Genomic DNA, 25,889 nt, shown 5'->3' with positions numbered 1-25,889 from the left:
CCTGTGGCCAGGACCAGGTCCAACAGGGCATTTCCTCTGGTGAGACTGTGCATCTCCTGAATTAAGTGGAGGTCCTGTATCTCAGCCAGGAACCTTCTGGAATGGTCTGATTTGGCTGACTGTTCCTCCCAGTAGATGTCCGGGTAATTTAAATCACCCATGACAACTACATCCCTTGCCTTAAGTACCTCTGCAAGCTGGCCTGAAAATTCCTGGCCCAGCTGCTCCCTTGGGTTGGGGGTTCTGTAGTAGACCCCCACCATTAGATCCCTTTCCCCATGGCCGCCTTGTATCTTGACCCAGAGAACTTCAGCTTGCCCCTCCTCTGACCCCATTCTGCTGGCAGAGGATATGTATTGCTCCTTGACATAGAGCACTACACCCCCACCTTTCCTTCCTTCTCTATCCTGCCTGTAAAGCCTATATCCTGTAATGCTAATTGCCCAGTCGTGGGATGAATCTTACCATGTTTCTGTAAGTCCTATTATTTCTGGGTCTGAACTGGCTATTCTGTGGGTGAGTTCCTCCTGTTTATTCCCCATACTACGAGCATTAGTATATAGGCATTTAAGGCCTTGCCTAGCTGCGTGTGCCACCCCCTGATTTGGGAGACTGTCTGGACCCCTGTTTCTTACCTGGGCACTCCCTGCATTTGTCACTTGTCTTGCTCGGGTGGTGTCTCCTCATCTTCCAGCGGCCCCTTCCCCCGGTGAGGCTAGTTTAAAGCTCGCCATGTTAGATCAGCCAACCTGAAAGAGAAGACATGCTTGCCTTTAGGAGAGAGGTGAAGCCCATCCCACCCCAGCAAGTCCCCCACCCGAAAGCATGGGTCATTATCAAGGAACCCAAGGCCTGCCTGGCGGCACCAACTGCGTAAGCACCAGTTGACCTCGCCAATGCAGGTCTCATGTCACCGTCCCCGCCTACTCACCAGAAGAAGAAAGGAGAATACCACCTGCACCTCCCGTCTCCTTAAGCTTGTCCTCCAGAGCCTTGAATTCCTTCATAATGCGGTCAGGGTTGCCCCTGGCCGTGTCATTTGTTTCCATATGAATGACAGCCATGGAGTACTGGTCTGCAGGTTGGATGTGACTGGCTTGGTTGCAGTACGGTGGACCAAAAGCTGAATATGAGCCAACAGCATGCTCTTGTTGCAAAAAAAAAGCCAACTCATTGTATTAATAGGAGTGTCACCTGCAAATCAAGGGAAGTGATTCTTTCTCTCTCTTAAGCACTGGTGAGGCCTCACCTGGAGTACTGTGCCCAGTTTTGGGCCCAACATTTCAAGAAATATGTGGACAGTTTGGAAAGAGTCCACCATAAGGAAGCAGAAAATTATTAGGAACCTCAGAGACAAGGTATATGAGGAAAGGCTGAAAGAACTAGGTTTTTTTAGCCTAGAGAACAGAAGACTGAGGTGGGGATTTTATAACAAACTAGGGCAATTATAGAGAGGATAGAGATGGGCTTTTCTCTGTGGCCATAGTGCACAGGATTAGAAGCAACAGCCTCAGGATGCAGTTGAGGAAATTTAGGTTGGAGATTAGGAGATTGTGTGAGTTGTCAGGTGCTGTAACAGGCTACCTAGATAAGTTGTGAAATCTCTATGCTTGGAAACCTTCAAAAGCAGGTAAGGCACACTTGGCCAGACGCAGACACTTTATGTGTAACTGTTTAATTACATACCCAATCTGTTCGTAGAACATAACCTGTATGGCACAAATCTTTGACACAAGGACATTATATACAGATAAGTTTCTCCACAGATTCTGAGTGAATAGAGAATCAGGGTCTCCCACTCCTTGGCCGAGTCTCCAAATCATGATCTTAACTGGCTAAGAGATAAAGGCTGACCTCCTTTTCCACCATCAAACAGTTGCCTCCATGAATTTTCTGCACCTAATATTTCCAGGGCTTACGTGGAGTTCACACTCCTATCTGAGTATAGTAGAATTACAACAGGGTGTAAGTTCCAGGAGAAGCCCCTTCTCAATATGTTTAGGAGGACCTGGAGAAAGGCACAAGGGGGAGAAGGAAGTCAAACTGCGTCTAAGTGGCTCAAAGTGCCACCTGAGTGACTTAAGTCAGCCATTTAAGTGATACTTACTGCTGAAAAGGGAGTTGCATTTGGGCCTCAGAGCAGCTCAGGATTTAGCCCAATATGCCAAGTGATTTTGTAAATTACAAGATGGATCTTTACATTCAGTAGAGTTGAGAATAAAATGTGCAACAAAGATCGTAAAACACACTACTTTTAAATAAGTAGGTATCTATATAGATGATCTAGACCAACACAGCTACATGTTTCCCTGAAACATGGAAGATATTGTAATTAGCCATTTTGAAAACTTCATAACGTAGGAAGAAAGGACAAAATCCAGCATCCTGCCTCCCATTGATCACCCTGGGGTAAACAACTGACTCCAGCCCACTGGAGCTTAATTTGCATACTCTCAGAGCAGCCTTTTTTTACAAATGGACTTTAGCACCCAGGAGAACTGTACCATCTTTTAGTTGTCCTGGGTAATGTGAACAACTTAAAAAGGAAGCAAAATTCAGCAGTCTACATCGCATCAGACACCCGAGGTAAAAAAACTGCTACAGCCTTTGCTTCAGCCTCATTTTCATACTCGCAGAGCAGCTGTTTTACAAGTGATCTTTCCTACCTAGGAGAACCTTACCAGCTGTTACTTCTCCTGTCCAATATAAAGTTTCATTTCTACGTAGGAGAAATTTTACAATCTTTGAATTCTCCTTTGTCTGACAAGGGAGTTTGAGCCCAAAAGCTTGCAAATTTAAAAAAAAAAATGGCAAAAATCTAGTTGGCCTAATAAAACATATCACCTCTACTCCAAGAGTTTTGTCTGCCTGTGCCTCTAGACCAACACAGCTACAACAAATATCCTCAGGTACCTACATAACACACTGGATGTGCCATGATATGCCAAAAGGCTGTTCGTTATACAAATCTCTTTCTTGTAATGATGAGTCTCACTCATAAGTTCCAGCAAGCACCAATACAATCTATTTTACTTTGTCCCCTCCTCGGGAAGGACATTTGTAAAAAGAAGCTTGAACTAAAGCAACTACTGTAACATTAGATGTGTCATAAAGATTGATTTTTATAGCACAGTTATGAATGACTGGTGGACTTGTTGCCTGAGCAGATTAATGTCTGTCTTTTATGGTAGATGTGTCTTTCCTAAGAATCCTAAAAGGTTTGTAGCGCTTGACTGCTAGTTTGGTTTTGGAGAGAGCTAAGACAGTCTCTGGAATTCTGCATTTTCTCACATTAGGCTTGGAAAGAGGATTTTCAGAAAAGACCTCTGTAAGAACTATAAGAACAACAACTCTAAGGACTATGAAAAGCAGAGAACAGGAAGGGAGGAACATAAAAACTAAGGAAGAAGGATGAAGATTAAATTAAATTGTAATGATTGAACCAGCAGCAGTGCATAGAGCTGAATGTTCCTCCTTGCTGTTGACTGAAGCAAAGGCTACAAGTGCTTTATTTAAATACCAGTATTTAGAAGCCTAAATTTAGGCATCTAGCTTTTAAAATTCAGTTCCTTTTTACAGTGTTGTTGTAAGCATCAAGTTTGCTTAAGTCAGCAATAAAATGATCCCTTAGAGATGCATACCTAACATTGTCTGAGTATAGATTATTATTGTCCACATCCACAGTTTCCTGTGCTGCTTCCCACCAACGTTTTGCCTACAACGACTGCATGTTCACTGAAGAATCTATTGTGCATTCTAATTGCTTCTTGCCTGTCTTTACACACCTAATTAGGCAGACAAATGGTTTTATACTTGGAAAATGTAGCCCAGAGAAAATATTTGCTTGATTTAGCACTTAGGCATGGCTTATACATAGCTCCTGGGTCAAATGCCCAAATTCATGAACCAGTATTCAAGTTGTTGCTAAAATATGGGGTGCTCCCTCACTCTCAGCATTAATTTGTGCTGTAGTGCTTACACAAGTGAAATTATACAACATGACTGTGTTCCCTATCATAATGCTGCTTCCTGCTTGTAAAAGGTAAAAAAAAATCCCTGCTAACTTTATCCTGTCATAAAAAAGTAGGGAGAGAAGTGTGCGTCAAGCGGTAGAGGGAGATGTGTGCAATGAGGCAGCCAGTATTTCTCTGCTCTAATGCATCCAGATTTAATTTATGTAATGGGGAATTGACATGTATTTGGAGAGCAAGTTCTGTTACTAGTCGGACAGTGAAACAGTTCTAGTAAATCTGGGCTGTTTATAGTCTAATGGCTGTACTGGAGCTGAGTGTTTCTCTATGTAGCAGTAAACAGATTATAAGATTTCTTGAACATCCCCATGCACAGTTTAACATTGATTGGCAGAGATATGATTTGCCTTATTATTTTCAAAAGGAGACCTATAAAATGCTACTGAAAGTTTTTCTGTTGTTTTATAAAATTCTTGTATAGCCAAACAACCATTAGTTCACTGAAAGAGAAGAAAAGCAGTCTATAAATAACCCATTTCACAGGATATTTTTAAAGGAAAAAAAGTAACCTATTGGTTAATTTTAGCAGCAGCACAGCTGTCACTCTTTCTGCTGATGAGTACTGGGCTGTAAATGTTGCAAGTGCAGAAAAGATAAAGCATTGCACAATTCTTTAGGAATATCCACAACCATGGAACTATTAGCAGCCTTGCTTTGGATCATTACTCTAGAATATAGCACACTTGATACAGTGGTCGAGGAAGCGTAGCCATGACTCACCTTCCCTCTTGGCCCTTACATAAACAAATGTATATGGTTAAAACCCCTTTCCTTATATGTTTTAGGATCATAGGACCATATGATCACAGTAAAGTAGGGCTAGAAGGGACCTCACAAGCTCATCTAGTCTAGTTCTGCTCAAGAAATGATCGTTCCTGACTAAATCATCCCAGCCAAATGTCTGTCCACCCTGCTCTTGAACATTGGCAAGGATGGAGATTCCACAGATTCTCTAGGTAACCTGTTACAATATTAACCACCCTCCCTAATCCCAACCTAAGTTTCCCCTGTTGTGGTTTGAGGCCATTTATCCTCATCCTATCTCCCACAGTCATCCTCCCTGTATTCACCAGTCAGGTGTTTGAAGACTGTTATCAAATCTCCCTTCAGCCTTCTCTTCTCCAAGCTGGCTCCTTCAGCCTTTTTTCACAAATTGTGCTTCCCAAGCCTCTAATTTCTGATCTCTTTCCAATCTGCTTATATCCTCCTTGAAGTGTGGGACCCAAAACTGGACACAGGACTCCAGATGAGGCTTCACCAGTTTGGTGCAGAGTGGAAGAATCACTTCTCTTCATTTATAAGTGACATCCTTTTTTATAGGAAATAGGAAACACTAAGCATAGAGGTATGTCTGAAGCCTTGCCCTTTCTGTGAACTAAGGTATTTGAGTTAGTGCTGTAAAGGACTACTCAGGATCCACAGCCCACTATTCTATCTGGCAGGTAAGCTCATTCCAGGTATTCCTTGAAGGAACTCAGCTGGACTCCCTTCTGACAGTGTGCATTAAGTATGCTCTGGATTTAGTTACTGGATTGAAGATCTAGCTGCTGCTTTATTTAGTTTCTGGATCTCAGTAAGGATTAGGTAGCAACCCGAGCAGCCCCAGTCAGGGTAGTCATAGATCTAAGGGACTTTCACATCAAAGATGCCCAGCAAGTTGAAGCAATGCCAGAACTAAGCCCTCACTGGGTGTATCTACAGATGCAGTAAATGTGCATCAAGGTTACTGTGCAGTACTTTAAGGTGCGTTAACATGTGGTTGGGAATGTGTCTACAGGTGATCTTGATGGTAGCAGTTCAGTGCAGGGCTGCTGCTGACCTGCTTTGCCCCCCTGCAGCAGCCAGGGGAAGATCCAGGCTCTACCGGGGCAGGGGGCACTGGGGTCAGGCCTAAGCTCTTGGGGAGGGGCGGGTGGGAGGATCTGTCCCACTTCTGGGGCAGCTGCCTATCATACATGCGGGGACTGGAGCTCACCCTGATCTGCATGGTAGGGCTGTGCAAAACAGCACTGTTCCGCTTTGACTTTCATTTCGACATTTTGACAGAACAGTGTTTCATTTCAAGCTTCATTTAATTTCAAAAGCAGTGTTCCATTTCATTTCGTCGATACTGTTTTGACATTTTGCCCATAGGCTATTTCTCACCCAGTGCCGGGAAGATTGGTGCTGCTGCTGGCCCCAGCAGGCAGCACCAACCTCCTGTGATCCAGCAGGCAGATTGGGGACCCACACCCCTGGGAGCAGTCCAGCACAGCCCCCACAACCCTCCCAGGGGTGCGGGTGTCACAGGCCAGCTGGGCACTGTGAGTGTATCAATTTTATCACGGGCCAACTGGGCTGTTTGATTCAGTTTCGGATCAAGGAGGCAAAGTTGGGAGTGAAGTAAAGGCAAATTCATATTATAGCTTACACACACACAACAGTTAACAGAAAGATAAATGCCATAAGCAGATAATGCAGTATTAAAGAGCTAACACTTGATCTGAGCCTTCAAGAGGCCGAGAAGCGATAATAACAGATAATAACAACAGATAGATTAATTCTGTCGCAGGCCAACTGGGCACTGTGAGGGTATTAGCCACTGGGCTGTTCAAAACAACAGATAGACAGACATGGGTTGGCAACTTATCGATAGTCCCTCATTGCCAGGTATGCATCAAGTGATTCCAGAGAAGTCAGGTGTCCCTGATCGACGCTGTCAGAGGGATTACTGGGGAAGGTCCCTTAATCAGGATCCGATCCTCACTCACACCAACTCCTTCCTGCTGGTCACCTGATGCACATGCTTTTTATACCTAGTCTTATGCTAATCTGCTGGCTTTAGAGCCACTCACAATATTGCCCTATAGCTGTTACCCTATGGAATTGAAAGGTGTTAAAAATTATCATAAAAAGGTTACTACCCAGACTCGGGTTTATCCAATAAACAAATGATAATGCAGCACCTTTAGGTTTGAAATTGACATTGCTCCACCTAAGCCCCATCCCCTTTTAGGTTTCATTTGAATATGCTTTCTTAGGATGTGCTTTCCTGGAATGTGTTGGGTGTGCCAGGCAGTTGGATCCAGTTTTTTATCATCAAGCTGAACCCTGAGCAGAAACAGTTAGGTCAGCTAATCTTGCAGCTACAGCTTTGCCTATGGGGCCCAGTCAGTTCCACGAACAGTTAATTTTATCATTTTGGTTAAACTTATGTCAAACAAGTTACATTTGCAGTTTATAAACTTACAAGCTTTATATTAACTAATATTACCTGTTTAGGCAAAATACCAAATGCCTCCAAGAAGCACATGTTTATCCCTCTGGTTCTGGTGGTCACAGCAGGCAAGCCCCTAATCTGCCTGCCAAATGACAGAAAGCTGGTGCTGCTGGCTGGGGCCAGTGGCAACACCAATCTTCCCAGCACAGGCTGCGCCCAGTGTCAGTTCTAGCTGGCAGCACCAGCCTCCTGTGATCCAGAAGGCAAACTGGGGGATTGCCTGCACCCCTGGAAGGCATGCTATGGCTATACCAGACTGTTCTCAGGGGTGTGGGCCCCCAATCTGCTTCATGGACCACATGGAGGCTGGTGTTGCTGGCTGGGGCCAGCAGCAGCACTGCTCTTCCTGGCGCTGGGTGCAGGCTGTATCCAGTGCTGGCTCCAGGTGGCAGTACCAGCTTGCTGTTATCTGGCAGGCAGATCAGGGGCCCGCACCCCTGGGAATTGTCTGGCACAGCCCCTGCAGCCCTCTCGAGGGTGCAGGTGAGCCCCGATCTACCTTCAGGGTGACAGGAGGCTGCTGCTGCTGGCTGGGACTGGTGCTGAAGCCAAGTAAGCCTGGCTTCAAAACTCAACATGTTTCAAAACTTAAAAAAAATTTTAGTGCCTTAGTTTCATTTCAAAGCTGTTTTGAAGGCTTTTGTTTTGTTTCAATTTCACTGTTTTAAGCTCAAAACACAACGAAACAACTTCAAAACAAATCACCAGGTGAAACTTCGCACAGCCCTACTGCATGGGGTGGAGGGGGAGACTATCCTGCTTGTGGGGCAGCTCCCTACAAGCCTTGTGCTGATTGGGACTCACCCAGCTTGGCACAGGGTTGGCAGGGAGCTGTCTCACAAGTAGGACAGCTCCTGCCTGCCCCCTGCAGTCGGGACTGACTGGGAGCAATTTGCTCCCTGTCAGCTGTCTACCATGCGCTACTGTGTAACTACTGCACAGTTAATCTACTATCTGCATTTATTGGTACTATTGGTACCGCACATTAGCTTAATTTGCTGCACAGTAAATGCTGTGCATATGTAGATGCCAACACTTTACTGCACAAGAGATTAGTGCTTCAGTAAAATGTCTCATGTATCATGTAGACATGCCCACTAATAGATATATGTCTATCTTAATCTGATATACTTTTCATAGCTGGAAGCAGAATTCAGGATTTCCACACTGTCCACATGGGCTGTGTCCTAAACTAGAAGCAGCACAACTTTTTCCATGCTAATTAACACTGAGCCAAGCTAACTGACCAAGTCTCTTGACGGTTTTAATTAGCCGACCTTAAATGGAACTGTTTCCAGTTTAGGAGGAAGCCAACGCAGAGCAGTGCAAAGTCCCTGAGGACATAGAAAAATCGGCAAATTAACCATATAGACATGTCCAAAGCCCCTTTCTAAATTGATGTAAGTAAAGAAGAAAGAGATAACTTCTGTATGTAGTTGGGTCATGTTGCTCATAAGGTCAGCAGTGTATTCTATACATTATAGGTCTCTGATAACATTATAAATTCAACTATGCAACTTGACCCAGTTTGATGCATTGGGAAATATATGTGATCAGGGATAAAAAACCTTTGCTAGTCATGATTAAGGTGCACTAGCATAACATATGACCTTTCATAACAGTATTCCTTAGGAGCCTGTTCTTAGAGTGAATATACACATGATGAGAAACGTAGATCCTATACACTAGTGTCACAGAGTGCCTACCACAGGATGCTTGCTCGGGACCATTTCAGGCTCATCTGGTCTCTGAGAGTCCCCTAAAGCCAGTCCATGCTTGGCTTCTAGAGAAAAGGGAAGATCAAGCTCTTTCCCACTCTGAGATCCAAATTTTTGGTCTCTCACATTCCCTGTTTCTCCGCAGCCTAGTTCTGCTCCTGAAACAGGGACTTAAACTCCTATTGGGACAGCCCAGCGTAACCCACAGTTCCAACAGTACAGCAGACCATCTCTTCAGTGGGGGCATTTACTGGGGCAAAGGCCAGCCCGCCAGAGGTTCTGTACCCTCCAATGGAGTTAAACAGTCCCTCCATTCCCAGTCCCATCCATGCAGCCCTGTGCACCCTCAAAGATACTGTTCCCTTTCCAGTCTCTTCAGCTCCCCAAAGCTTCTCAACTTCTCACAGTCCCCAGCCTTTTGTCCCAGGAGCTGCCAAATTATGTTTTCAGCCTCCTCTTCCATTGTCATGTTTCTGTCCTCTGGACACCCACTGGGTATCACGAATCTCTTCTTTGTTGACATGTCAACAAAGCCATACGAGATTCTGCTGAAGGTGGATGCTAAAGGTCCATCTTGTCTCATCCTGCAAGTTGCCAGCCCTGGCGCTTAACCCTTCATTCTCTGTGCACAGGCTAAGTTAAACTGAGTAAATGAATAAGGTAAAAAATATTATTACAATGTGAATGCAGTTATAATAAAACCCATAGCCCATCACATCTGGTGGCTTAATCCAACATGTATAATATTCCCCCTCATTAGCAGTGTATTAGACTTTTAAACTATTTTTAGAGCTTTGTACAAGTTATGTTTTCAGACATGTAAGGCAGTTGCTTATAAGTAGGATTTAATAGTCATATTTGTCTGTGCATCAAACCATAAAACAAATTGAATCACATGTGATATGTCTCTTTAGCTCTTAACATCAGCTTCAGATTGTTCGGAATGCTTTTCCTTAGGGTGATAAATCTTGGAGCTTGAGTTAAGATTAAATAGCAGGATAGTTTCACAGCCTTGGGAGATCACTAAAAACAGTTCCAACTAATTAGCTATCTTCCAACTTTGAAGCATCTTGAAAGGAGCGCATCTTAAATGTATAAAATTCTCTTTGAAGGGATGTTGTCCTAAAGGTATTTTCCATGTAAATCAGTAGCCAGAGTTCAGGAAGGTGCCCTCTCATTCAAAACATGACTTGGTTTCTGATGGCAAACTGGCCTGATCTCTTTAGGGAAAAGAAAATGTAGCTTATAAATGATAAAGTCTCACACTAAAAGAGGAATGTTTGGAAGTATAACATATGGAGAAATGGAAATTAAGACTCAAAGACTCAGAAGAAGAAATGAGAAACTAAGGAAGAAGAGAGATCTGAGAAACTATATGATGGATGATATTTTTCAGCTCTCCATCTCAGGGTGATCAATTGGAAAATGTCATTGGAAACAGAAATAGTGACCTCAGTATCTTCAATATAAACAGTATAAAAAAAGATTTTAAATCGTATTTTTACATGAAAACATACAGCATCATGCAGCTTTTGTTTCTGCCTGATCAAAGGACTTTAAAACTCCAGGAGTGAAAATTAAGTCCTATTAATTCTGATTTGCTGGGCCTAAGCTTCAGTTACAAAGTTAGTTTAGTGTAAACCATATGATGAAACATAAAACATTGCTTTTAGAAAGTTGTTCACAGTAAAAAAATAAAAAAATGAAATTGTTTAAAATAAGGGAGTGTGCTTGCTTTGCAATAAAGACAATAAATTGTCAAGCATATCAATTTAACTTAGGTTAATTGTCAAAGTATGTGGGAGTTGTCCCTCAGAATAGTGTTATTTATTATATCCTTGAAACTAGGAAACTAGAATATAAAACCAATGTTCTCATCTAAAGCCACTGGAAATGAGAATTTTTTTGTACTAAGATACATAATTGATGTCAGTGGGAGCTGTATAACTAACTGCCCTGACTGGCTTTGAAAATTACAAAAGTATATTTGATGTTTCAAAGCTGGTTAGGGTATTTAACTACACTGCTCTCATGGAAATGCATAGTTAGCAGAGGGAGATAGAAGGTTTCTCAGCCATATGGCCTCAAATGTGAATTAAAAGAGGAAGCTGCTTAGCATAGTCTTGTCTGGAAGAGTCCTCTACATTCAAACTTAATTCTCAGTGGGTGCATCTATGCATGCAATTATTGAGGCTAAATAAACTCTGGTACAATTTGAGCCAGAGTAAATTAATCAGGATGTCACTATCTACACATGCATTTAAACACAGTAATTTACTATGCTGTTGAATAGTGCTTGTGTCTGATGGGATTACCTGATAGTGCCGTAAATTAGTCTACGCTGGCCTAATTGCCACACATGTAGACAGTGAAGCTTTACTGGGCATTAATATGTGTGTGTGCATTAATATACTTTTACTAATGAGCATTAAATTTGATACCTCCAATGTGAGGTACTAAATAAATGTGCTTTAGGCTGTCCTGAGTACTGACAGTGTGCTTTTTGAAAGTGATGCTTAATGCGCAATATCCTATTGTATTGTGCATTTGCATAATTGCACATTTTTACATGACACTTTAATGCACAGTAAAATAGGCTACTAGGCATTAAAGCACACATGTAGACATGCTCACTGTGCAGCAAATTAGTCTACTGTGTAGTCAAGCACACATATAGATATACTCAGCATGATCTAAAAGAACCCAACTTTGGTCGACCCTGCAGGCTCTGCCACAAAGCCCATCTCTTGGCTTTGTAGACTAAGAACACAGTATAGATGTGGACTTGTGGGATGCTGGTGTACTTTCATGACAGTAAGCTACAGTTGATTCATATACATTTCTTTTTAAGTTTGTCATTTTGAATTTCTATTAGAGGCTGATAAAGCATTGGTTTGGTGGCATTTATTGTTAACTAAGAGACAGAAAGAAAAGACAAATACAACCTAATCAGAGTGCTTCTCAGTGCCCTTAACTTCCATTGAAATAACACAACAATGGAAAATTATGGTGTAATACTCCAGTTCACTCCACTGCACTGAATAATAATTCTTCACTGCCTTAGCAGAGAACCTTCAAACAATAATTCAGGAGTCAAGAGTGACACAGCCAGAGAGCCAGATCTAACTGTTGTTTCATGCTCAGCATCTCTTTCAATATGTCGATTCATAGCCTTTAGAGCATTGGCAGACAGAGAGCAATATGATTGGCTAATCAATGGTCATCTCTGCGGGCTTTATAATTAAAGAAATATTAAGTCCCATGATTGCTATGTTTTGTAATAGGAAACTAATTACAATCCCCATGCCTGTAATTAGCCTGGGCATTTAGGTGATTTTCTTTTATATTGATTTTGATGGATCCTTTATGCATTTATTTTAGAGAGCCCTTTCCCAGTTGAGCTTCCTCAGTGGACACAATATAGTTGGACTTCAGAAGAAGATTGATAAAGTCCCACGTGACATTCTAGCCCACAGTAAAGACGTGTGGGCTAGATAGAATTACTGTTATGAGTACACATATTTGTCTGTGCAACTGCAAACAACTGTGAATGGATCTATGTCAGAATGCCAGGAGTTTCTAGTAGGGTGCCAGAGAGGTGTAAGAAAGAATTAGAATTAAAAAACAAATTTTGACAAATGGGAGAGCTAGGCATTGAACAATAGAAGACATTTCTACAGGACAAATGTGTTGTGCTACATCTAGGTAAAAAAACCCAAATGCACAAATTCAGAATGGAGGTTAACTGACTAGGCACTACTGAGAAGGAGCTAAGAGTTTTAGTACGCCACAGGTTCAGCATGAGTCAACAATGTGAAGCAATTGCCAAAAGAGCAAATGTCATATGGAGTGTATTAACAGGGGTATTGTATGAAAGACAGAGGAGGTGATAGTAGCTTACTGCTCACTGCTAATTAGGCCTCAGATGGCAGAGTGTATCCAGTACTGGGCTTCACATTTTAGAAAGGGTGTGGAGAAGTTGGAGGGAATCCAGAGGTGAGCAACAAAGATGATAAAGGTGTTAGAATTCAAGTAGTACTAGGGAAGGTTGAGACTAGTAGTTGCATTTAATTTGGAAAAAAAAAGATTATAGTTTTAAAACATTTGGAAGGTTTCCATAAAGAAGAGGGAGACCACAGCCACTACTTCTCCCTTGCACAGGGCACTAAACATTTGATGTAAACTGCAGCAAATCAAGTTAAGATTAGATTTCAAGGAAGAAAAAAAAAACCTTCCTCTTCTAACAGCAGGATAATAGAACAAGCTGCCCAGGGAGGTTGTAGAATCTTCTTCAGTGGAGGTTTTTAAGATGAGGCAACCTAGACAGCCATTTTTCTGGGATAGGGTGAGAACAGCACATTCAGAAGTCATGTGTGTGGTGTTAGATAGATGACCTTCTCTGCTAAATGATGAGTCTATGATTCTAAATCTTTAGAAAATAAAAGCATTTTGCTGGGAATCAAGCTGCAAAAAGACAAACCCATGGCATGCAGTAACAATTGGCCAGGAATTTTGTGAAATCGCTGAAGTTTTGACCCTGACATTCTAACTACTCACTAGCAGTGTGTGAAATGAGCCCTATTCAATTCAGATTTGGATTCAGCATGACTCAGGGACACTGATTTGATTTGTTGATTAGGATCAGTGTCCCTGATTCAGTTAAGCCGAATCCAAATCTGAAGATTCGATGCTGATTTAGAGACTCAACGATTCGGACATAGACACAACTTTAAAGGTTTTTTCTACATAGCTCAAGGTACCAGGCATGGCTCATGAATGCTGCAATGATGGGGTGGATGGAACGTCCCACAGGAGTGAGAGTTGGGGCCTGTGTATGCTCTGCAGTGAACCCAGAAGTAGACCAGAAGTACACAATTGGCCATGGGGTGCCCCTGGGCGCCCCCCAACCCAAGAGGCACCAGTCACCAAGCTGGGGGGAGGGGGTGGACCCTCCCACATGCTCCCCAGCGGACCTAGAAGTGGACCAGAAGTGGTTCTGGTCCACTTCCAGGTCTGCTGCAGAGCGCACCCCGCAATCCCATGGGATGCTCCATCTTGCATCATTGTGGAACTTGTACACACCATTCAACTGATTCTAGAAATGCTGTTGAGGTGCCAATGCTTAATAGTTTGGTTTTGATCTTTCATGTAGTCGTTAGCCCTTCGGCATAACCTGAAGAGAAAGAAAAGATGCCAATGGATCTAACCCACATGCTGCATATGCACAACATGCATTGCATATATGTATCGACTGTGTAGGCCTCTTGAACAGGCTGCTTTCCTGAATCATGGTTCATTGGTAAAAGCAATCTGTTAGGGCATAAACAATCAGAAACATATTAGTAACTAATGAATACACACAAGACTTACGTTGATGCCAAGCTGAGATGAAAAAACCCAGTGACAATTGTCATTACCATAAAGACAGTCAGAGCTAAATCAGAAGGCCAGTTCAGAAAGAATAATGTGATAGCAGAATATCTTTACAACATAAATGGCAAAGCCTATGTACTATACTTATTTGCATATACCATGAATTTCCCCCCACAAGATTAGTCCCCCAAAACTGGGGTACATGCCTTAAGTGGGAAAGCTGATTTTCTTCCTGGAATAGAAGCACCCTCCTTGTATTCCTGCTCCACTGGGCAGCAGCATTGGCATTTCTATTCAGGCAGCTGAGGGAGTCAATTGCCTTAGTGGCTCATTGTTCTTTACTCCACAGGTGCTAGCAACCTCCTTTTTAATATTCCCCTAGTCAATTTGAGCTTTCTTCTGGCAATTTTGCTGTTCACTAGCTACTCCTGGTCTCTCCCCTCCTAATCCACAGCCACACAAATTGTTATTAACTCCTTTCAAATTTGTAGATCTATTCATGGGGACGTCTTCAGCCCCAGCTAGTGCTACCATCTTTATTTGAGCATGAAAGGGAGGGTGCATGAGCAGAAAATTAGGCTCTATCCCTGCTGTATACAGCCATAACTGGGAAACATCTTCTTTTCTTATTTTGCTTTCCCAAAAACAAAGTACTTAGTTTTGGGGCATTTGATATGTGAGCAAATGTGCTATGTAATGGTGGTAGTTACAGTATGCATCATGTGGGTGGGAGGAAACGTGGGTGCTTTAAGGCTGACTCACTGCCAAGATGATGGAGTTAGAAACTCCAGTTGGCTCATTGGCTATTTCAGTTGCCTGTCCAACAAAGCGTGACTGCACAGATCCCTAATAGCATACTCAGGAATCACGTGCATATGAAAAGCTACAGCTTGATGGAGACAATGAGCAATGGGTTTTCCATAGCTGATGGCTCTAATCGCTCTGCAGGGGCTGGCTTATTAATTCATAAATTGAAAGTTAATGATTTTAGCAGTTTTAACAAGGATGGAAAAATCAGCTATTATGCTCCTAGATAAAACTGAATCATTTCATTTGTGATTTTTTTTTCTTCAAAGGGAAATGTGATTATCATGTGGAAGCTATTTTAAAATACAAAGATTGCACATCAGTTTAATTGTATGGGACATAACATTTCTTAACCTTTTCATTTTCACTGTTAAGAATATTACCAATTTTCTGTGATTAAAGGTACCCTGGCTCTGCTTTGCTTCTTACAGAAAATAAGCAAAATCTAGTCCCATGTTTTCAGCCCTGTAACTTGTAAGAAGGAACATTTTAAGGCAGATGAAACTTTGAATCTGCACACTATAATTGTAGATTTCTTATATCCTTTGATGTAAAAATGTCCATTAAAAGCAAAAAACATAAGAAAAGTATAATCCTACTTTCCAGTTACACTTTGATTGAAATAAACACACTGTCCTGTTAACGGCTCAGAGTTCTCCTGCTCTCTCCCTCTCTACAGTTTCCTAAAAGCTCTACTATTACATTTTCAACTATATTGTTTATATTCTTTAGATACAGAATAAAACTAGGTGCTGCCCCCATAGCCAGATTATGCTTTGAGCTCATGTACTAAATTCCTGTATTAATTAAATTGCCACATTAGTCAACATTTTGCAGAAGAGTGTGGGTATTAGAAGAAAGTAGGATAGCCTTAAGGTATTTTCTTAAGTTCCTAAGTGTTTTCATGTGTGGTTTTAGTGATACAGCTGTTTTATAAATGGAACTTTTCCATAATGCTGTAATGTTTTTTATCAAGATCAAAAGGGTCTGAAACTAGAGTCTTAAGTCCTGGGAAAGGGATCAGCTCAGAAAGGAGCTATTCATGCAGAAGGTCCTTTTTTGGAAAAGCTAGAGATACTCTTCTCTGTGGATGCCCAAGGTCCATGGGACAGGGAAGCTTCTTCTGTTGTTACCTCATCAGGCTTCTTGCCCTTTTCATCAGAGGAGTTCTCTGCCAGTAAAGGCAGCCAGCTTGATGTAGTAAAATAAATCTCCATACTTCATTCAAGAAGTTGTTGTCAATGCTTGCTTTACCTTATTTAGCTTGTTATATGTTTTTCTCCTCTCCAGTCAAATTGCTGGTGTTTCTACCTCTGTTCATACCAAATTGCTTGTTTCTTTTGATTGCAGGCAATGGACTGGGAATCCGAGTTGTAGGTGGGAAAGAAATCCCAGGAAACAGTGGAGAAATTGGAGCTTACATTGCTAAGATCCTCCCTGGGGGCAGTGCAGAGCAGACAGGGAAGCTGATGGAAGGTAAGAGAAATCAGTCATTGAATACTGGAAACAAGTGAGGTTGGACAGTTAAGTTAAACCGTTTCTGATATAGATTCTCTTTTACTCCAGGGGACATCTTGGTGCAAGGGTGACATGAGGCAGGGAGAATCCTTGATTTTTGATTGCAGCCTCACTTCTGATGAGACTGCAAGCAAAAGTTAAACTGTTCAAATACTGACCATTGGTAAAATGGCTCCTGCATTAGTGGTGAATTGCCTTCAGTAACAGAGTTCTGATATTCCCTTATCTGCTCCAGGGCATCATCTATGCTGGATGTAAGGGTAGAGGGCTAGGGTCCAGCTGCAACATATACATACCAGGAAGCAGTCACCCCGCAGAAGGGGAATTCTCCTACTGGCACTTTTCGATTGTGTTGTGGTTCTCTTCTGTCATCTCTGGTGTACAGTGGTCTCTCTCCAGATTGGGTAAAACATCCCATCAGCACTTGTCCACATGTAGATCAAAGCATATTTATTAAGGGAAATTCAAAGTTATCATGGATCTATTTCTGCCTCAGTAATACAGTCTAACTCCTTTGGATGTCCATGATAATTTTGTAACTATAGATAGATTTGGACATTACATCATAATGAATTGCTTCAGGGATTGCCACAAACATGGTAGCTCTGTCTAATGGCATGAAAAATACATTTTCTACTGTCACTTACCCATGTCTAAGCACATATACATCATGCAGTTGTAGGAGGTAAAAAAAGTAGTTACAGATGTGAGTTAGAATTCAAAAAATTATTTCAGTTATTATTACTGTTCAGAAATATTCAGGTATGTGAGTTTTTCTTCCTACAAACTACTTGGAAGGGAACTGTTTTTTTCAGATGACAACAGTACCTATATTTATCTGCAAGCAATGTTTGTATATGGACAAATGTATTTACTATTTCTTTCTCTTTATTCATTATTCATCATTTTTATTCCTTCATTTAAAAAATAAAATCAGTTATTCATAGCAAAAATAAGGCCACAAATATGCATTAATTAATCAAAGTGAGCAGATACCAAATGTGCCACGAGCAGTAATTAGATTACATAAACTTTGTAATAAATATTTGTGACTAAACAGTACATTTGGAGAAATCAAGATCAATTCACAAATATTTTGCTAACAAAAAAGTGGGCTAATTGACTGGGCAATTAATTTCCAAAAGGCAATTTCACTATGCTCTGTTGAATAACAACATAGCGTACAACCTACATTCATTACTTTGCTTGTTTGTTTTTATGTTTTGCAATTTCTGTGCCAATAATATCTTCCATGCAGTATATAAGAAAAACATTTCCATTTTCTAAAAATTCCTATTTTCTTTTTAAGTTAATTTACATTTTAAAAGAAGGGATTGCTCAGAGACAACAAAGTTCCCCATATGCGTATGGTGCTGTCTTTATTCTGCCATCCATACTTAAAACGAGTAGTGTCTTATTCCATGGAATAAGGTACTACTTAATGTGATAAATGTTGAAGAGACTGACCCTAAATCTGTTCACAAATTTCCCCCGCATTTATTTTGCCTTCTTCTTGATCTTTCATAATTATGGCTGCATTATGATAATTGAATGGCTTAAGTGGTAGGCTAGGACAAATGAGTAGGATACAGCAGTTTGTTGTTCTTCATACTATGAGGTAGTGCAGGAATGCAGAGAGGATTAATGACTGAAAATTAATCTTCTGGTCTTTCTTGCTGTGAACTGCTTTGGGAGCTGTAGAGATCTAGAAGAGTGCCTGACTCACTGTCCACTGGTGTTTTCAATGGTATAGCAAACCTTGAATTTATGTCTAGTAGATAATGTTCAACCCAGTAACTGGATTCTCCTATTTACCATGGTGCATTTTTAAATTTTAAGGAAGTTAATGGGATGAACAGGTCAATAACATATTTATCTCTGCTTTTTCCTTCATCGTCTGAACAGTCACATTTTAATCAGAACTTTCTGGGCCTGTTTTAAATACAGTTTTATTGTCACAAATCAGAAGTAATTCCATCGCAATCTAGGAACAACATAGCCTTTGGAAGGGTATAGGAGTATGCTTTCATTTCTGTTTCCTAAAGCATTTCCAGTCACAGAAAAAATAGCCTTCTAGCAGGGTATGCCAGCAGTACAATATGCTGAACAAAATCTTCCGATTGATCAAAACTTGCTGAAAATATATTTTTTCAGTCTTACTGTTATCACCAGGTGACTTATTTATGTTGTTTTGAAAGTTTATCATGAATGTGCAAAGAACATTTGGCCATATTACCGATGCTTCACATAATTTAGTGATAATGTGGCTAATGCTGTTTTTGTTTGTAGTCTTCAAATATACGAAAATCCCCACCCCCCACCCAAGATCTGGGAATTACCATCTGTTTTCAGGTACAGCAGCATAAATCTAGATTAATTCCGGTAGAAGTAGTTGTGACCCAGATTAGAATAGCTGTTTTGCACTCTCTAGCACTCTTATTACATCTGAAAGACAAATTTGTTTTACATGCATGGTTATTTGAAAATGTTAATGCTTTTTGATCAGTCACTTGTGCAGTAATCATGATACACTCTTGTGCTGTAGTCATCTGTAGCTGTCTCTTATAGTACGTACTCCATAGTCATCAACTAAGTTTATACAGCTGTCATTGGGAACTGAACTCATGACTCATGAGCTTGTCCAAGAACATGGCTTTGATTATTGCAACGCAGTTAAAGCTCTGTTAACTCTTTCAGTGCTGAAAGAGTGAGAACAGGTTTGAAATCCCTCCCCCCACATGCTGGAAACAATGATATATTCTTGTGTTTTAGTGCCCCATTAATTAAATGTTCTTTTATATCCATTAATATTGGAAGATTTTTTTACAGTTGTGACCACCAAGTGCTAGTTTATCTTGGTTCTTTCAACTTGAATTGCTTTAGAATATCAGAAATAGCTGGCATCACTGGAACTGGCAGTGGAAGACGGATTCCTCTGAGCCCACCAAATGTAGGTACTATTGGTGTAGGTCTGTGCTCACCCTCATGTCAGTAGAGATAGTTCCATTACATATTCCACCTGTTAAATATTTTTTGGGGTTGGAAATACATATATAGTTGTATTTATTGAATATCTGAGTGACAAAAAATAGGGAAAGAAATAGTCATTCATAAAATTATAACAAGACTGCGTGCATTTGATTACACACACGCATATGCACGTGCAACTGCATATACACTCTCTCTGTCTCTTTCTCTCTCCATTACAAGAACATTATCATGGTTAGAAAGTGAAGCATACTCAGATTAGGAAATGCCAATATTAAAATAGCCTAGTTTGGTCAAGTAGTGTATGCAGTTATGATGGCAAACTTTTACTTTCCACTGAAAGCCTTTGTCATTCAGCACACCAGATAGATGGTGCTTAATTAATGAGCCACTGTTCAATATTTTATTTTATCCTTGTTATTAATTGTATAGCCCCCAGCTTTATTTACTGTACACTATTCAAATCCTACTTTGAAGGAAAAATGATAAATTTCCCTTTGGGCTTTCCTACAGAGCTCATCACATTAGTATCTGAGCATTTCACAAATGTTAATGAAGCAATCTTCACAATATCCTTAGGAGAAAAGGGGGTGGTTTATTCCTCTTTTGAAGATGGGGAACTTAGGCCCAAAGAAATTAAGTTTTAGCTATCCACTAATTTGAAGATCTTAATTGAAGTTCTTAGAATGTCATCTTCCAGTGTTATCTAGTAAATTTGGCCACAAAAAAAATTATCCGTTTTTGGTCAGAATTGGATAATTAATGAAAATTAAAACATTCGCAAATATTTCCATTTTGTTGAATTTCCAAGGGGACCCATGGAAAGCTGCCCAATTTTCCTGCCAGCCTGTCCTTCTGATTCTTCGGCAGGCTGTCTGATGGGTTAGTACGACACCCAAGCTTCCAGAGTCTCTTCTGGCTCCTAGACAGCCCTCCAGGTGGACTGAATTGGAGCTTTGAGGTATGTGTGCACGACACTTTAAAGCGGGCTAAATGCATTTGCACCGCTTTAATGGTGTTGGTGTTTGCACACCTCAGCGGTTTATAGCACATTAATTCCAGCTGCTGTAGGAAATTTGGTGGCTACAGTGTCCCTCAGGACCTGTGGGTGGGTGCTGCCTGGGGGAGACACTGCCACTGCCATGAAGGGAAGCACCAGCCCCTCCTGCAGCCCAGGGACTGCTCCACCTGCCAGCAGCTCACCCTCCCCTGCCTGCCATAGAGGCAGGAAAGTCAGCAAGCTGTGTGCACAACACAGGGGTTTAATCAGCCTTATACTGATGCTGTGTTTTTTAAAACCCACCGCTTGAATTTAGGGCCCCCATTTCATCTACATCTGCTCTTAAATCTGAGGACTTTAATGTACCTGGGGAATGTGACCTTCTTGTGGAGCTCCCAAGCCTCCAATTTCCCAGATACTTAGCAACCTGTCAGCCTACCCAGCATCCAGTACTCTCTTAGCTTGCAGCCCCCTGCATGGCAAAATTCATCCGGTTGTCTGCACTTCTCTGCATCTCTTCTGGGCAATTGTCATGGAAGCACAAAGCTATAGCAGACCTAATTTAAGAGCATTACACTCAGAGTATAGAGAAAATGTAATGTCTCTCTACCTCCCTGGTAGCATCCTCTACCATGGTGGTGGTATTCCTGGGAACACAGAGTGCAGCTGGGATGGTCCGTCATCCCATGGGCATCCCCGAACTGGAGAATTAATCCACTTGCCTTTTTCCCCTTTCCCTGCATTCCTGAATCCTGTCATGATCTCAGCAGTAGTACATCTGGCCTGAAGTCTCCTGAGGAAAGCTTTCTGTGCAGTTGCAGAGCTGTAGCAAGCGCTGCCTATAGGGGAGCTAGCCAAACATTAAGAGCACAGGTGGCTGCTTCACAGCAAAAGAAGAAGAGATTTCCTGGTTCCCATCAAGCTAGGAAACCTGAATAAACAGTCTCTCATGTCACTTTGATAATTACACTCCTGGCAGAAATTAGAAAGCATGAATAGGCTTCAAGGTGAATATGACAGCAAGAAATGGGAAGCAAATCATTCTGAATACAAAAGTACAGGCCAGTTCTTATTTGAATTGAACTGGTTCTCCCCCTTCCTGAACTTCCATTTTGTTGTTTGACTGGTTTAATTTATGACTGCATCAGAGGAAAAGAAGAATTAACTTTTCCCTGGTCTCTGAGCATTAGTCTTAGTGATTTATAGGGCTGTCTGTGCTTATTCTGTGGGGTATGTACACATGCAGAGCTGGCTCTCAACATGTCCCTGGGCTGCGGGCACAGGTTTTATCGGTCCCTGCAGAAAGAGACTTTATCAAAGGAAGCCTACACCAAATAGAAGACAATTCTATAGTGGTGTTGAAAGCTTTGCCCTACAGCCCTTTAAACAGAACTTAATCTAAACAAGCCAAATGCTGCCCCCAAGTATCAGCAGTGAAGTAGTCAACAGTGAAGTAGTTGTGCTATCAAAGTCTCTCTCTGCTTCCTTCATTTCCCAAACAAAGAGTTATTAACAGGAATAAGCATGTCCTGCCATTCTTAAGTCAGGCTGTGGGTACTGGACAAATAAAATAATAGAATATAAATATTGAAAAATAAATTGTAGTGCATTTCTGTTTGTGTAGTTCTGCCCTTAAATGTGACTGGTACAAAGTAAATCCCAGGACATCTCTGCTGAGGGTGTACTAAAATAGTATTAACTAACTTCAGAAGTAGATATTATTCTAATACAATTCTTCTTTTTTCAGAAGAAAAATCCATTATTGCTCATTTATATCATGGTTACTAGTATATAGCCAGCACATCCAACTGAGGGTGAACTGGATTTATTGTCTTGGTCCATTAATTCTTAGCTCCATTTGGATGAGTTGAGAAGTGTAAAGTGCTCCAGCTGGGGAAGGAAAATCTGCAACAAACTTACAGGCTTGGCAATGCTATGCTAGCTAACACCACATTTGAAACGGATCTGGGGGTCATAATTGACCATAAAATGAATATGAGCCACAAGCGTGATGCTACAGGTAGCAAAGCAAACAATACACTGGCATGTGTCAACCAATGCATTTCAAGCAAAACTAAGGAAGTTACTCTCCCGCTCTACTCGGCATTGGTGAGGCCGCAACTGGATACTGCATCCAGTTCTGGGCACCGCACTTCAAGAAGGAAGTGAGGAAGCTTGAGAGAGTCCAGAGAAGAGCCACCCGTATAGTTAGAGGCCTGAAGATCAAGCCAGATGAGGAAAAGCTGACAGATATGGGACTGTTCAGCCTAGAAGAGAGAAGACTTTGGGGAGGATTTGGTGGCAGCTCACAAATATATCAGGGGAGAGCGACAGGGGCTAGGTGAACAACTATTTAGCAACTATTCAGCCCCAGGGGAAAACCAGGAGCAGCAGTCTAAACTCCTAGAAGAAGTTTTCAGACTGGATATAAGGAAAAACTTCTTCATGGTTCATGTGACCAGACTGGAATAGACTCCCAGCAGCAATGGTGCAGGCACCTACCCGGGAGATCTTGAAAAAGAGACTGGATGCATACCTTGCTTCAAAATGGTGACAGGTGGGCTTTAATTAAAGCTCGTCAAATGATTAAACTGCCTGCTGAATCTTCTGTATTCATCGTCCTGCACTTCAAAATAGCAGCAGGACCACTTTGACTAAAGCTCGTTCAATGAGCTTTACTTAAAATGTCCCTGCCACCATTTTAAAGCATGGGATGCTGAATATACAAGAGAAATATATTAATAAATAAAATATATAAATTATTTAATATAATTAAAATACTCCCCACCTCCTACCCTGGAGCATGAGTAAACATGACCATTGTGTCTAGGAAAAATGTAGAGAAATTGGAGAGGATCTAGAAGTGAAAAAAGCAAGATGAAAGTGTTAGACTGCAAGATGTATAAGTAAACATTGGGAGAGCAAAGTATATTTAATTTGGAGAAAAGGAGATTAAGGAGACACATGACAGTAGTTTTTAAATATTTGAAAGGTTTTCACAAAGAAGAGGGAGAATAACTGTTTTCTGTTCCTGCAGAGGGCAGGACTTGAAGTATTAGATTTAAAACTATAGCAAGTAGGGTTAGATTAAACAGCTATTAAACATTCCTAACTGTCAGAACAGTAGAACAATATAGCAAGCTGTCTAGAGAAGTGTGAAATCTCCTTTTTGAATTTTTTCAGGAAGAAGCTGGACAGGCAACTTTCTGATATGGTTAGTGTGGCAGGCTCATGGCAAACTTACCGCAGTGCTGGCATCCAGGTGGCCAGTCTGTGGGGAAATTGGCCAGCGTCATGAGGCCAGGAGGGGGCCTGCAGAGTGGCCTGGCCTTGGAGGACTCTTAGGATAAAAGGAGCACCTTAGCTGTAACTCAGGGAAGGGAGAAAGAAGAAGCACTGGAAGTGCAACCTGATACCTTCCCCACACCTGGAGCGGAACAAGTGAGCTCCTGCAAGAGCTGGCCATGAGATAATGCTTCCAGAGCACAGTCCATGGGGAAACCCTATGTGAGGCCTGGGAACACACATCCCAGTGGTAGTAGAGCTGGGGATCCTTCCAGAGGCAAGAGCCCCTGATGAACCAGAAGAAGCTGCAGACAGCTGGGAACGAGAGCGAGAGCAGGTATCAGTACAGGAGCTATAACTGGCAAGGTGGGGGACACATGCCTGATCAAGCAACGGCTTGTATACCGTGACTCCAACAGGTACTCTGAGGGCTGTCAAGAAGGACTCGTAGGACCTACAGAAAGAGGGAACTCATCAAGTGCACCCATGGCTCTGTGCATCATATATAAGTGAGTCCAAAGTAAAAAATTCCTGCAAAGGCAGTGCTGTCCTCACAGGGCCCAGGAGAACATGAGGGAATGTCTCATGAAGCAGTGCAGCATGCAGCAAGGTACGAATAGGCCTATGGCGTTGGCCCACCCAGAGCATACCTGCATCTGGTAAGCTACGTTCTGCTGAGCCTAGAGTGTGGGACTGAAGTGGTTAGCGGCAGGTAGCATTGTTGCCCTGCTCACCCACACTGTCAGAGCTTCTTGTGTTCAGTTAGAGTTAAGTTGTACATTCATTAGGGCGGAAGAACCTGGCCATACTCTTGTGAAGAACAGTGTGGGCAGGAGTTCCTAGGGAAGTAACGGCACCAGTGTCCTGCTCCAGAGCTGGTCAACCCAAGCAGACCACCTGAGCAGAGACTGGTGAGGTGCAGGGGTGGAACCCCACAAAAGAAATACCATGAGAGACCCCAGGGTAAGAATAGAAACAGTGAACAAAACCTCCAGGTAACCTCAAACATCACCAAGTCATGGCAGGAGAGTAGGCCATGGGGTAATGTCTAGGTGGGCAGGACACACCAGTGGCAGGGCTGCAGGTGTGGGCCTGCCATGGTTAGGAACAGAGCACCCTTCTTCTGTACAGGATGTTAGATAGATTACCCTTGATTCCCCTTGCAACCCCATCTTTCTGACATTGATCCAGCTAGACTTTTAAATGAACACCTAATTAGAAAGCTTATTGTGTTCATAAAACATATTCAAGAGTGATCTAAATCTAATAACACCAGGTTGTGACCTGTCTCCACAGGGTTGAATTAACACTCAGTTGTAGTTCCTTTGCATTATGAAACCATGCTAAAAATACCTTTAAAAAACCATTTGGGATCTAGTACAGAATAGTGTGTAGGCAGTATGAAATCTGCTGATTCTGGTGGGGGCTTCAGGCGCTTGTTTTCTCCTTTTATGAAGCCTAAATGAAGAATTCAGAGGAAATTGCTTGAATGAAGCTTATTCATTTCTCCTGGAAGAGATGCTTCCCTCCCAGAAGAAACCATAAGAGTACAGATGTTCAGGATTTTTCTCCCAGAGCAAAAGTGGCCATTCTGGGAAAAAAATTATCTGTGTACAGCCAAGTGAAGGTCTGTACATATTCTCTTCTGAGAGAAACCACAGCATAGTCGTCCAGCATCCCAGGGTGCTTTGCTTCTTTTCCCTTTCTTCCAGGAGATATTGTGTTGATTGCTGGACTCTACTGCTCCAGAACATAAATCCTTCACAATCGCTACACTGTGCTTTAGGAAGACACAGACTGACCTTAACAAGTGTGGAGGAGGGGGAAGGATACTATGGGGGGACCCCCACCAGGCCCCATCCCCTGCCTGCTCCTCCAGCCCCCCTGAGCACTTCCCAACCCCCGCCCAC

General features: G+C 41.9%; 1 protein-coding gene across 1 annotated transcript in view; it reads left to right on the top strand.

The window, feature by feature from the left end:
- The window catches only part of PCLO (piccolo presynaptic cytomatrix protein), a 540,799-nt gene that overhangs the window by 343,460 nt on the left and 171,450 nt on the right, over positions 1-25,889 (top strand). Inside the window, exon 10 of the mRNA XM_019543973.1 lies at positions 16,539-16,664. Coding sequence (XP_019399518.1) covers positions 16,539-16,664 — 126 coding nt within the window. The remainder of the gene's footprint in view (positions 1-16,538; positions 16,665-25,889) is intronic.

Source organism: Crocodylus porosus, unplaced genomic scaffold (genome assembly GCF_001723895.1).
Source record: "Crocodylus porosus isolate Cpor-Errol unplaced genomic scaffold, CroPor_comp1, whole genome shotgun sequence".
In the NCBI taxonomy this organism is placed as follows: domain Eukaryota; kingdom Metazoa; phylum Chordata; order Crocodylia; family Crocodylidae; genus Crocodylus; species Crocodylus porosus.
Note: the sequence above shows the minus strand (reverse complement) of the source record. Positions and strands in the feature narration are given on the sequence as shown.